General features: G+C 43.5%; 1 protein-coding gene across 1 annotated transcript in view; it reads right to left on the bottom strand.

The window, feature by feature from the left end:
• LOC146785572 (uncharacterized) overlaps positions 1-14,471 on the bottom strand; it is a 1,291,145-nt gene that overhangs the window by 537,679 nt on the left and 738,995 nt on the right. Inside the window, exon 5 of the mRNA XM_085633472.1 lies at positions 14,282-14,352. Coding sequence (XP_085489598.1) covers positions 14,282-14,352 — 71 coding nt within the window. The remainder of the gene's footprint in view (positions 1-14,281; positions 14,353-14,471) is intronic.

Raw genomic sequence — 14,471 nt, 5'->3', positions numbered from 1 at the left:
AACGCCCATTGGGCTAAAAGGGCTTCAGCCCCTGCCCCCCCCCCCCCTCCACCCGGCCTTGTGAGGCAGCCCGGGCAGAGACAGCTTCACATGTCTTTAAAAGACCATTTGCTCTGGCTTTGTTGTTTTTTCACCCGTTTTAAGAGCCCCTGCATCTCCAATCTGTCTATTGGTGTAAGGATTATACCCCCATCCCGGAATTATTTCTCAGCCTCCCTCGGCAATTGGCTCTAGCTGCGACTCTGCATCAGACATGCAGAAAACCCAGGGAATTATTTACTAAGGGTTGAGTGGGCATTTGGGGGAGCGCTGTACAATGTTACAAAGCTCCTTCAGGCTTTTATAATGGTAAGTAAACAAATTGAAACAATTGGAAGATGCATCTTAGTCCCATTCCTGTTTTTGTTTTACATAAATGAAATAACTGAACATCTAGCAAGGGCGGCGCGAACGTGCCAAAGATGGGTGAACGATCATTACCTGTACCTTTATACGCAGATGAGGAGGTACGAATGTCAAATGCAGTAGCGCCTCAGCCGCTGAGGTGGAGGAGCGTCCCCCCACTGCCATTTCAGCAGTGCAAAAAAGAAAAAAATGATAACATGACCCTTATTATCATAACATTTTTCTATGCGGGACACAGGTCGGGGCGGGCTGGGCTCTGTGACAGAGTGAGGAGTGGTTTGCACTCCAATAAGTGTGCATGATCGTTTGGCCGGCGCCAAACTGTCATGCGCACTTAGCATGTTCTCCACGGGGGCTGTGTTGCACACAGCCCTGTGGACAACATGCCCAGGCTCTCGGGCTCCGCCTGAGCGGCCAAACAGGCTGCTCAGACCAATCGTGCAGTGTCAAATGGCCTTCAGAAGTTGTCAGATTATTTTATGGAATATAAACATGATTTGGATCTAAAAGTGAATCAGTCGAAATCCTACACTATGACATGTGGGCCTCTACGCACGAAAACTAAGCTCTAGAATAGGGGGGAGGGGGCATTTCTTAAATGGATAAGCAATTTTAGTTATTTAGGAATACTTTTTAGCTCCTCTTTAAGGTGGATAGCACATCTCCAAATAAAATCGCAATAAATGGGAAGGAATACATAAGCCATCTTCAGTTTTGCCAGGATTAAAAAAACATAAACCTTTAGCACAGATGATAGCCCTGTTTGAGATAAAATGCATCTAAGCAGCTATCTATGGAGCAGGGGCGTGGGGGTATCAAGATGCGTATGTATTACGATTAAGACTCCCTGTTTTCCATTTTTACTGATTTTTACCGATAAATACAGACAGAAAACATTTGTTTTCTTGTGTGTATTTATTTTTAAATGTGGATAAAAAAGGAAATTGGGTGCTTTTTGAATAATTCTAAATACTGTCTTCAATGGCTGCCAGGCCACTAGATGTGAGGATTGATAGTTAAGGGGATTAAAAAGAAAGGAGTATTAGTAAAGGCTTTAATACCAGTCGATATGCACCAGGTTGATATTGAAATGTGCATATTTTTATATAAGTGCATTAATTTACCTTCTGCGGGTGTTCATATTACTCAAAACTGGTAGGCTTTCAAGCATGACCGCATATTTATCGGTTAAATAAATGTGGAAATATACCCGTTTCAGTTTTATTTTTCCACAAACTCAAATTTGGATAAATACAGCTATAATTAACAAAATATAAATATGGATAAATACAGACGGAAATGTCAAAGAAATAAATACCATAACACCGGGAGCCCTAACTACAATGTATAGAAAATGGATTTACACCCAGACTGTCCCTAAAAACACCGCAAACTTTGTTTGCCATGAGAAGTTGGGCTTACCTTTTACAGGGGACCAGATAAGAATTGCCCGCTTCTTTTATGGATTGAATGTTGGCAGAATCCAGAGGCGGGGCTGACGAGAGTGTGTATGTCAGACTGCAAAATGTGAACCGAATACCGTGGCTGCTGTATGTAAAATCATGATTAAAAAAAATCGGGCCTAATAGAAATGTTTACTCCCTCCCCTCCCAAATACATTAGGGCAGATGATAAGGCCATTGTGAAAAGTTGCCATGCGGTGCATTGTTTGGATGAAAGATTATGGAGCGTCTTAAAAATGAAAACTGTTGAGCTCTATTACCAAATAATAATGGTTAAAGATGTTCAACCATACTTGGTACGGATACAGAATAATACCCATCCAATATATTTGATGTATTTTAGATTAAATCTCATCCATTTTAAAGTTACCTTCCCAATACAATGTACAAAGCAGCATGATTTAGCCCCATGCCATTGCAACAATGTTTCAAAGCTGAGCACGTGCCATTTTACACTCTTCTGTCCTTTATACTCAGGTCCAAGAGTTGCCATTTTAGCACCATTGCTGCTCTAGGCAGAGATTACGCTACATCTGACAGCAATGGAGTCTTTACAAAAAATATGCTCTGAGACACGTCATACAGTTTTACATTTTTTAGGAAAGTGTTACAAATCAGAAGACACTACGAGCGTGCAACTCACTGATGAATGGATTTCGCTAAATGTTGTATTTTATGATGAATCTTATTATAACCATTGTTTTAGAACAGCTTTTAGAATATTATGAAAGATATTGTTTTATTGACATAATAATCCAATGACCATTTGACATTTTTTTACTGTGTTTTTCTGGATGTTTTTATATGCTTTTCTGGCAAAAACACAGAATAAAGATAGATTGATTGACACGATTGTTCGCGCCATTTAACGGTGCACAATGCGCAAAACCTTAAAAAATAACTTCCTGTAGTTTTAAAATAGCCAGGTGACATGAAATGGACAACGACCTTCAAAATGAGGTCAATTGAAGAGTTTGGGGTTTGGTTAAGGTATCGATCCCAGTGTGGTGCTACTAATGCACTAGGCGCAGTGCATATTCTATGCACCACGCTCAGTGTACAAGGTGCTTGAATTTTCTTTCCACACAACTGGGTTGTTGCATTCTTGGCTGGGGGCGGAGAGAAACTGTCATTCGGAAGCTCTTAGCACCTCCATGAAAATGCTTTGAGGGCCTGCACCTTTACTGATATCACATTACACTTAGTGAGTGGTCCAGCAGGGAAGCAACCACATTTGATGAGCTGTGTTAAGGGAAAACCAAACAGCACCATAGCTACTATGATTGGCCTGTTGCTGCTATTATCCCCTGAGCTGTAGCTCAAATTAGACAGTCTGATGCAACATGGTGCAGAGATGAGTGTGTGCTATGTAACATAGGATTGGTACTTGGCTGATAAGGAGTGACACCCCAAAACCGATCCCGGGATGCTTCTTTCTGGTTCAGGGAGTATCTGGCTTGGTAGTTCAGGCTGGACTGTTCACATCAGGAGCAGGATCAAGACTGAATTGCACATGGTTGGGTCTAAACTGGGGTGGCGTGGTGATCAAAAGAACAATGGATTTAACCCACCTCTCTTGACTGGTGGGGTGAATGTTTGATTTGTTCAGCATTCTGTCCATCATTAGTTTGTGTAGCATTTTTTGCCCTAAGTGGGATGGGAATACCCAGATGTGGGTCGCTTGATCGCTATACCACTGGATTTAAGCTAGCCTGGCTGATGAGTGGTCATACACCTAAACCGGTCCCAGGATGCTTGTTTCTGGTCTAGGGAGGACTGGACTGTTTCCATGAGGAGCAGGGTGAAGAATGATTTGCATATGGCTGAGTCCAAACTGAGGTGACATGGTGAGCAAAAGAATGATGGATTTAACTCAGATCTTTTGACTGGGGGGTGAATGTTCGATTTGTTCAGCAATCTGTCCACAGTTTTGGTTACACAGCATTTTTCGCCCTAAGTGGATTGGGTAGGCCCAGATGTGGGTCCTTTGCTCGTTGTGCCACTGGATTCAAGCTAGCTTGGCCGATGAGGGGTGACACCCCGAAACCAGTCCTGGAATGCTTGTTTCCAGTCCAGGCAGGATCTGGCATGGCAGTTCAGACTAAACTCTTCGCATGAGGAGCAGGGTCAAGACTGATTTGCATATTGCTGGGTCCAAACTGGAGTGGCATGAAGACCTTAAACTTATTGTAGAAGGGCCTTTTACATGCTTACATTGTAAATCCCAGTTCACTACTCTGAAGGGAGAAAGCCCTGATAGATGTGTGAACAGCCATACACCATCTTACAAAACACCTAAAATTGCTGGTCATAAAAACATTCTTTGCAATTTACGCTCTTTACCTAAGCATACCTCTGAAGTATGGGACCTAATCTCTACAAATGAGCCTGACTACTGCTTCATGACTGAAACGTGGCTTAAACCCCTTTCCACTCCCTCCATTACATTGGCCATTCCTTCAGGATACAAAATGATTAGGTTAGACAGACCTAAGAAAATAGGTGGAGGGATTGCTATTGCTCATAAAAATCACATCAATTGCTCTGTTTTGGCAGAACTCTGCACTCCGGACATTGAATTGCTGATTTTTAAAACAACTCATTCCACCAAACAAACCAGATTAGGAGCCCTGGTTTATCGTCCCCCTGGACCTAGCTCCAACTTTGTCAACATATTACTGGAAAATCTTGCGCCATATGTTCAAAAAGACAAAGAATTCTTGCTAATAGGTGACTTCAACCTTCACAGTGAACTTATAAATTGTAAAGAAGCACAGGCTTTTCTTAACGATCTCTCATTGCTAGGTCTCCAACCACACAATGTGGGCCCAACTCACGTGGCCGGACACACTCTAGACCTGATTATAACCAATTTCCCTAGTGTCACATGCCTTCCCCCTACACAGGTCAGCTGGACTGACCATTTTATCCTTGAGTTTTATACTCCCTATTAGGCCTGGGCAAAAATTTCGTTCCGTTCGCGGAAATTGCGATAATTTGACATTTTTGCGTTCCGCGGAGAGCGCGAAAATGTCAAAAATTCCGGTTTCCGCAGCTTGGCGATAATTTGTTTCTTGCTCGCGCTGTAAAATGATACATTCTCGCGCGCGCGCGATCGCCTTACCTGAATCCCTGCGTTCGCCGACAAGTTTTCTTGATCCGGTCGCGTTCTCCATGAGATGTTGTATTGTTTTTAGCCATTTGCGCTGTCTCGCGACAGTTCGCGCCCGCAGTGACGTCATGCGTCGCGCGATCACGTCTTTCTTCTCGCGATCATGCACCGCGAGAACAACTCAAAACAAGATGGCCGCGCCCGCAAGCAGCCACATGGGTAAGTTGGCGACCCGCAACCATGCAGAAAATCGCGCGAACATGCCGGAAAAAAACTTCCGCATCTTCGCGATATTTCTGCTTGTTTGCGATAATTTTAAACATTCTCGCGATAATTTGCGAAGGTTAATTCCGCAAATTCCGCCCACCCCTACTCCCTATCCTGCAACCACTACCCTCAAAACCACCAATATCCCTGAAATACGGCGGCAATGGCATAAAGTTAATGAGGCCTCCTTTGCTGAGAAATTTGTCCAACCCCACCATGTGATTCCTGATGATATCAATAAAGCTATTGATATGTTTAGCAAAGACATTAAAACAGCCATAGATAAGATAGCTCCATTAAAACAATTTAGACCCCGACCAGCCAAAAAACAAGAGATCTGGTTCTCTGAAGAGCTCAGAAATCTCAAGAAAACAGCCAGGAAATTAGAAAAGATTTGGAGATCTACCCATCTGATAACAGATAGGAACATTATTGGGACGCTCTAAGTGTATATCATAAAGCTATCAGAACGGCGCGAAAAACCCATATTACCACTCTTATCACGGCTGCAGACAACTCCCCCAGAGTATTATACCAGGTCCTTCACTCTTTCACCAATCCTACAGCATGTGAGAGTGCAGACACTTCGTCACAACTACTTTGCGACAATATATCGCAATTTTTCTGCAACAAAATCGATCTCATCTATGCTAAAATAGTCAACTCTAACAACAATTTGACTACAAATACAGTCCCTATCTTTCAGGATTCAGAACTTGATAGTGGCCCTCATACTTTAGACCTCTTCCCCCCTATCACTCCTAAAGAGGTGTCCTTGCTCATGACGCAGATTAAAAGTGGAAGTCCTGATGATATCATCCCGGCAAGACTCATGTCCACCTTGCTCGGAATCCTATCTCCCACCATCGAAAAACTTGTTAACTTATCCCTCTGTACAGGTTCTGTCCCCAAGCAGTGGAAACAGGCCTTAGTCAGGCCAATCAGGAAGAACACCACAACTCCATGGACTGATTTGTCAAATCTCAGACCTATTTCGTTGCTGCCATTTTTGGGAAAGCTCACTGAGAAGTATGTAAATCGTCAGTTATCCAGCTACATTGAGAAAGCTGGCGGCCTAGACTACTCTCAATCTGGGTTTAGGCCGAAACACAGTACAGAGTCCACCCTCCTGTCTGTCACTGACGATCTGCATATGTTTCAGGACAAAGGCTACTCGGTAATTTTGGTGTTATTAGACCTTTCAGCCGCGTTCGACACCGTGTCACATAACATCCTCATTGACCGGTTGTCGAACGTAGGGGTCAAGAACAAGGCCCTTGCTTGGCTAAGGAGTTTTCTTACGGATCGGACCCAGACTGTCACCATGGGTGAATACAGATCAACTGAGGTAGAGATTACGAAAGGGGTGCCACAGGGCTCCTGTTTGAGCCCAACACTCTTTAACATCTAAGTGGCACCCCTGGCAAGAGTGATGCGCAAATTTGGTTTCATCCCCGTGTCATATGCGGATGACACGCAGCTCCTCTTTCCCTTTCAAAATCTCACCACAGAAATAAGAAACTCCTTCTCCGCTGGCATGAAAGCCGTCGCACAGTGGATGTCCACCAACTTCCTACAGTGCAATGTCAACAAGACGGAAGTAATGCTGTTTGGAGATGCCAAATTACTGTGGACTCCTGACTGGTGGCCATCTGATCTTGGCACTGTTCCGGAGCCCAAACAGATTGTCAAAAATCTGGGGATACGCCTTGATCACGACCTTTCCCTCAAACAGCACAGTAACATGGTAGCTGGCTCATGCTTCCTCACCATCAGCATGATGCGCAGAATATTTCCACTGCTACCGGATTCCTTCAGAAAAACTTTGGTGCAAGCCCTTATATTGAGTCGTATTGACTACTGTAACGGACTGCTCCTTTCTGCTAATGAAGGAGTTCTGGATAGGCTCCAGGTGGTCCAGAATACGGCAGCTCGCCTTGTCCTAAATGCTCCCCCCAGAACAGCATCAAAACCTCTATTACAGAAACTACACTGGTTGAGCATTCGACAAAGAGCCAAGTTTAAGATATGTTGCATTATCCATAAATGCTTAAACGGAAATGGCCCTACATACCTGGAGCAGAAATTTATCCCCTACACTCCCTCCAGATCGTTGAGATCTAGTGAGAATTTTCTGTTGGCAGTACCTCGTGCAAAAAAAACCAGACATGGAGGGAAAGCGTTATCTGTTGCAGGGCCCACACTGTGGAACAAACTGCCTCTGGCCCTCAGGCTCTGCACAGACCATTTAAAATTCAGGAAGCAACTGAAAACTCTGCTGTTTACTGATAAAATCTAGACCCTGCCCCTCATCTGCATATTTATTTAGACTCTATTTGGTATCACAGCGCAGAGATACTCCGGTTGGAGTCGATTCCAGCGCTATAGAAACCCATAAATAAATAAATAAATAAATAGTGAGCAAAAGAACAATGGATTTAATCCAGATCTCTTAACTGGGGGTGATTGTTTGATTTGTTCAGCATTCTGCCCATCATTTGTTTGCACAACACTTTTAAAAAGTGAGCATTTCTCTGTGCTTTGCAGTTTGACTCAAATCCACATCTGAGCCTGTGTGACAGCTACACTTGGTGCGCACTTTCCAGACAGCCATAATACAGGAAGGGTCGGGTGTGACAGGATTACATCTGCATTCACCTGCATACTGATGGTCTTCCTGGGCTAGGAGAGGGAGAGGGCGTCACACTTTACAATTGACTAGGCTGTGTCCTGCCCTCACACAAAGGACTGAATTACCCCCCACTGATGTCTGGAGCCAGGGCTGAATTGAAAGGGAGTGTTGTGCACTTCTAAGGTTTCTTTTGAAGTCACCTCTTGAACAAAGACATTTTGGAGTATAAGTACAGGGGCTCATGTCCCCATGTAGGGGAAAGTACTTTCGAATCTGAAACTTAATCTCTGTTAGAATGACTGCTGTGCTGCCTAAAGGACACATCTGGACTTCTTTTCTGCTTGTTTCCCTGCTGCCTGCTTACCACTGTGCTGATTAAAGGACTCAACTGGACTGCTTTTCTGCTTGTTGCCCTGCTGTCTGCTGCTCCCTGACTCTGGTCTAACCAAACAATGCATGGGACTTGTACACAGAACCTGCTGGCTGTACATGTGGCCATTGCGAGTGGACCTCTGTGTTCCTAGGAATACCCACCATACTGCTGCCTGCCATATGTGCTGGCCTGTTGCTGCCACCTTCCTTTGTGTCCTGCTTCAAGTATTCTCCAAGGACATGGTGGCTTGCCCTTCCCCCGGTCATGGAAACCCACAGCCATTCAAGATTCCTTCCCTGTCTGCCCCTGCCTTGGGACTCAGGAACTGGGGAGTCTGGCAAGGGGCTTTTGACACAACTAGCGCATGCTGAGTACTTCCCTTTCACTGGTCATTTTGGACAAATCTAGCACGTGGTCAGCGATTCCATTTTTGCCTTTTCCAAAGGAGATCAGTGCGTAATGAGAGCCCCTTTGGTAAGTGAGAGTGGTGTGTCCCCTTTCGCGCCATCCCGGCAGTGCTGACACGATTCACCGGGCTGCTTGCTGTTTGGGGTGTTGCCTGGACAACAAGGATTATGGCCATACCTGGGGCCCCACCCACCGGGTTGAAGATGTGAGCTGCATTGAATATCTAAAAGACACGAGTCCCACTCCTGAGATCCACCACCAGTTCCTGTTGCTGAGATATGCAGCCAGTCGTTCAGCCAATGCTGCACTCCTCTTCGAGCTCCCCCCTGCGGCATAGTTCCAGCAGTGGGACTGTCCACTTCCCTGCACCAGCTGGAGTAGTGAACAATTGCTCTCCCACTGGGGGCATTGCTTTAGCCCCAGCACAATAACGCTGAGTCAGCCCCTGCCCAGTACGATCGCTGGTAGCCACATTGGGTAATCGCATACACTGAGGACCAAGCTTGCCCCCGAAAGCCCTTGAGAGTGTGACCCCCTCCTTACTTCACAGCAGTGCTTGCCCTAATTCAGGAGATGCGACATGTTGGCCACAGAGGGCTCTGGGTTCATCACAGTGATTTGGGAGCACTTGACCAGTGTGCAGCCCCCCTCTTGCGGGGCATTTGATCTTCTATTACGTCACAGGGTGACACCACTACGGAGTTCCCGATCAGTGGCATGATACTTGCCGCATTAGGAAATCACTAAAATTACCATAATTAATTGCAATAGGTGCACAGGTTCTTCTATGCTCCATATTCATGTGCTTGTGCACCGTATAACATATAATAAGAGCACAGGTGCCCTGTGTCGTACGTTTCAACTGCAATTCATGTGTTTTGTCTCCAACCAGGCTGCATTAATTGCACTCATGTTTGATTTGTGTACTCGTGGTGACATACAGTGATTTATGTGGTTTCCCTAACCTAATCTGCTCCATTTTGTGCCCTGATATAATGTATGTCATTTCGATTCTTGCATTGTTAGGAAAATGAGTACTGACTCAGGAGTTGCATAGTATGCACAGTACTTATGATTCATGCTGTTTCCGTCTATGTTTTATGTACAATATAATCTATATATATTTATATATATAGAAGTGTGGCTCAACGGTTAGAGCGGCAGACCCTGATGCAGAGGTCTGGCCCGGACCAGGGTTCAATTCCCGCCTTGGTGGGTCAATTTCCCCGGACCTGATAATTCTTGCCTCGGTGCCTATTCGAATCATGGGTCACACTCTGCAACTCTGGGCAATATCTTGCTTAATCTCCACAATGGCCCCAACAGCGCTAGGATGCCTGGCTTCACCTTGGGGTGCCAAGGAGTGGGCACTTCACAGGGAAAAGCCAGGAAGGGTTCCACAGCGGTATGTGCACAGCGCCTGAGAGACCCTTTCGGGGGTGTGCGGAGCGCTATATAAATGCACTACATTTACATATAATCCTGTGTGTAATCTCTTTTGAGGTGTATTCATTGTGTTACTGTATGAGTGTGGTGGACAAAAACTTTAAACATTGCCTCTGATGATAAGCCTGCCTGCTCTGCGCCAAGCTACCAGAGGGTGAGCACAGGTTATCTGTGGTGTGTAACTGACTTACCCTGACTAGCATAGTAGGTTTTGCCTGGCATAGGTGCATACCCTAGCCAAACAGAAACCCAATTCCTAACAATTTCTCATTGTTAATGCCTGCTTCAAGGAGGCATTCGTTTTTGATGCTACAAATGATCTGGCTCTCTTTGTAGATTGGGCTTTGCATCAAAATCTGTGGGTTTCTGCAGTGATATGCCAAAGTAATGCCCCAGTAACTTCTCCTTGATGCACAGTGACTCAAAGCAGCACAAATCTCTTCTTGTGCTGAGAAAAGTGCATTTTTCTAGTGCAAAATATATTTTGCATTGGGAAATGAATACCCACGCATCATTTTCACACTGTGTCATTTTGTGATGGGGCAAAGCCTTGGTACATCTGGGTTAAGATCTAAAAAATCAATCAAGGCATCCTCAAACAGGGCTCACTCTGGAATCTTCTTTGTTGGTGATGATAATCTTGCTAAATTGGTCAAAGACCACGATATATTTTTCTTTTCAATGGATGAACCTCTTCAATGAAGTAGCAACATGGCAACACTCAAAGCAGAGGTGGCGATCATTACTCTTTCTATGTGTGGTGGAGCACTTTGGTGCTGCCTTTTCTGGGGCACCTATCTGAAAAAGAGGTGCAATAATTGTGAATATTAAATGGTTAAACAATTTAAAATGTTTCGTACGTTAGTAACAGGGAAGTAGGTCTCAATGGGTTAGGTCCAAGTGTAATTGATTGCCCACCTCACAAGGCCATAGGAGAAGAATGATTCCCATGACTTGCAAACTGAATTCCACACTATAAAGGGAAGATATTGGAAGCTAGAATTATGGTTTGTCAAGGGCTGGTGTGTGTCTCTGGGCCATCTGAAATCAAAAACAGGTGAGTTTGAAACACTGGCTTCAGGTTCCTGAAGTAGGAGTCTGGGTGAAGTGCTTCTGAATACACTTTTTTTGTCCTGATGGTAAAAGAAGACAGGTGGAAACCTGCACAGGGTCAAATTTGTATGTGGTTATCAGAGACATGCATAAAGCCCATTAGAGTCAAACTGTACACCATCACTTGACTGAGGGCCTGGTAATGAGTTTGACTGTGTCGGAGTGGGTTGGCAAGCCACCGCCCCGCAAAACTCGACTGCCGGCCACCCGTCAGATTACAAATTTTCTCATTGTCTGGCAGATGGTCCTTCGATGTTTCCACAGTGGGGCCTTTGAAAAAGGCACCGCAATAGGAACGCTAAAGCCCTTTCCAACACGCCATTAACTGTAAGTCCATGCCGTGCTGAAACGGGAGTGCATGTACACAGGAGGCACACTATGTGCCCCCCTGCATGTACCCAAGAACCCAGAGGCAACAGAGGGCCCTGGAGGGCCTCTTTTGTTTCCTCGCAGCTAGAATTTCATGGTGTGAACACCGCTATGAAATCCTGGCAGTGAGGAAATGTCGTAATATGCTTAGCGGTGCCGCAGCGGCACCACCTGCATATTATGCGCCTCTAACCACCGCGCCACCGCCAAGGAATGCCATTCCCTGTTGGTTGTAGGAGGTCTCTTGGAGGTCGGACCACCGTAGTTGTAATACGGCAGTCGGATCACTGGTGTGGCACTGCACCTCCACCAAGGGTTCGGCGAACTCGTAATCAGGCCCTGAGTCTACAGACATTTATAGGATACCAGGTTTGTGCAAGTCTACTGTGTCCTGACAGGTCCATTAACAGATCTGTCACAGATTTCATGGCAAACAAGGCCAGATATAGCCTCAAGAGATCTGAGTGATGTAGTAGGGATGTTAAATGGAGTTGCCAGTTAGAATGGTATTTTTGAAGTTGCATGTGATATTGTTGATTGTGGACTGCTCCACTTGCAAGCATTGAAACTGAGGGCTGTATGTGATTTGAGACATTTAACCATGCAAGACTATAGCTTAGTTATATTGCTCCATCAGTGAAACTATCTAATCAATGCTGTTGGGTTCCCAGTGGAAGGTGTATTGACAGCAACAACTAAGCATATTATGGTCAATTGTAACATAATTTTGATTGGTTTCTTAAGAGTATTAGTATTTTAGAAATGCACTTTTCATATTTATAATTGGTGATAGCTTATGTTAAATGGTATAATAAATAATAATTTTTTAATAGTTTGTTTTTGATGATTGATCTATACGAAGTGGCTCATTCATTGTTTATGGCGTATAGACTTTTCTAATTTTTCTATAAAATTGTTTTTTATGAACAATGTTTTATAAAAAAAAAAATCTCCATTATTTTGGCCTTTTGTTCACGTGATTTGATGTAATAGCGATCTGCATGTTTTGTATTAGATTTTCAGCTCCACTTCTTCCGATCTCTCAGACGGTATATAAAAAGACATTTTGGAAAAGGGATTTTTAATTTTATTAGTGAGGTGTATTAAAAACACAGTCCTGTAACTGCAATCATCCTGTAGGGTAGAGAGAGCCCATCATCTCAATAGTTGGGGATGTTTGAATAATATAATCTCATTTTGTGTGTTATAAGTTATAACGAGGAGGGTGTGTAGTCTATTGTTTTGATTCCCATTTATGTACTGACACTCTAATCTTGAATTTAGTGAATGAGAAAGCGAACTCCACCTCAATGTGAGGGAGGTGTGGATATTCACATCTGTCACGTTTTAAAATTATTTTTGAAATAATATCTGTTAATGCATGTACTTCTCCTCTGTTATCTTTAAAAGCCAGAGCCCAAAGTTACAGGGGGATGCAGAACAGGGCTGCTAGAGTAGGACATCTTGTGTTTCCAAGTAGGATCAATATGCAGGTTTCCTTTCCATTTAGTTCTGAACTTCTACCTATGTTATTTCTCCTTTTGTAAGTCATTCATTTTCTTATCTTCCAACTCAACTTTGTCAGTGTGATCTCCGATGTTTGGTCCACATATAGCTTGCTGTGCAAGTGTTAATATATAAATTAAATATTCCTCGAAGCTTGCGAAAAAATCAGCTTAAGCTGCTCTTCTGTGATGGGTACTTGGAAAGCAAAGGGACAATTTACAAACAAAGGTTTGAGATTTATCACTGGCTTATGCCAGTTTCCAGGATTAAATAAGCTTAATAGGTGTGAGTTACACTGTATTTACAAATTGTTTTAAAAAAAAATCACACATATAGCTGTGAAACAAGCATATGTAAAAATGTTCACATGTACATTAGTTACACATTCTTAAATTTCCCATCAACGTTTCATATTGCGTTACCCCAGCGGTTGCATCAGAGGAGTGGACATTGAAATCCCTTACAAATGTGGTGCACACAAATCTGTAACTGTGGACATTTACAAACACTTGAAAGTGCTTTTCTAAACACTTAACTAGAATGGAAACCTCAGATGTAACTGCTGCAGAAAGTGTGAGAAGAAGCGCCGATCACCTCAGTTTCACAGGGCAGACGTGGAGGAAGAAAGGACATGTTAAGGAAAACAGTTTTAAGAACTAGAACATAGTGGGCCATATTATCAAGAACGGTGATAACATTATCGCCGCTTTAGCAGCAGAAAACTGCTGCTAAAGTGGCGATAAGGATCTTGATAATATGCCCTATAGAATTCCAATAGAAGCCCACGTTCGATGTCCTTCACACCAGAACCTGGGCTTCTATTGGAATTCTATAGGGCATATTATCAAGACCCTTATCGCCACTTTAGCTGCAGTTTCCTGCCGCTAAAGCGACGATAATGTTATCACCCGTTCTTGATAATATGGCCCAGTATTTCTTTAGCTAAAAATATTTCTTATTTCCTAAACTAAACATTACTTGTTTAACTCAATGTGTGAAATACTCAATTTATGGTTGGAAAGGCACACATGTATACACTAGGCAGTTAAATTATATTGAAGCTCATTGAACCCATAGCACTGTCCATTAAGCCAATAACAGGTAAATACTCATTATTAGACATTTGACTAATGACAATTTCATAAGTAGACCACAAAGCAGAACTTTACAAAGTATAAAATACTAACCGTGAGCTTCACTAGGTATGGTGTGCAAGCTTCTTGACATAGAAAGTAATTGATGCTTAGTCCGTAAAAGGCTGGAAGAAAATAGAAAGGGTTGAAACGAAATTAAACATAGGTAGATTGTACAATCCGAATTATATTCATATGTGTCCACATGTTTATTTGTGTGATCTCTACTGATTATAACTTTGAA

This window comes from Triturus cristatus, chromosome 11, assembly GCF_964204655.1.
Source record: "Triturus cristatus chromosome 11, aTriCri1.1, whole genome shotgun sequence".
In the NCBI taxonomy this organism is placed as follows: domain Eukaryota; kingdom Metazoa; phylum Chordata; class Amphibia; order Caudata; family Salamandridae; genus Triturus; species Triturus cristatus.
This window is presented reverse-complemented; position numbering and strand designations above follow the sequence as displayed.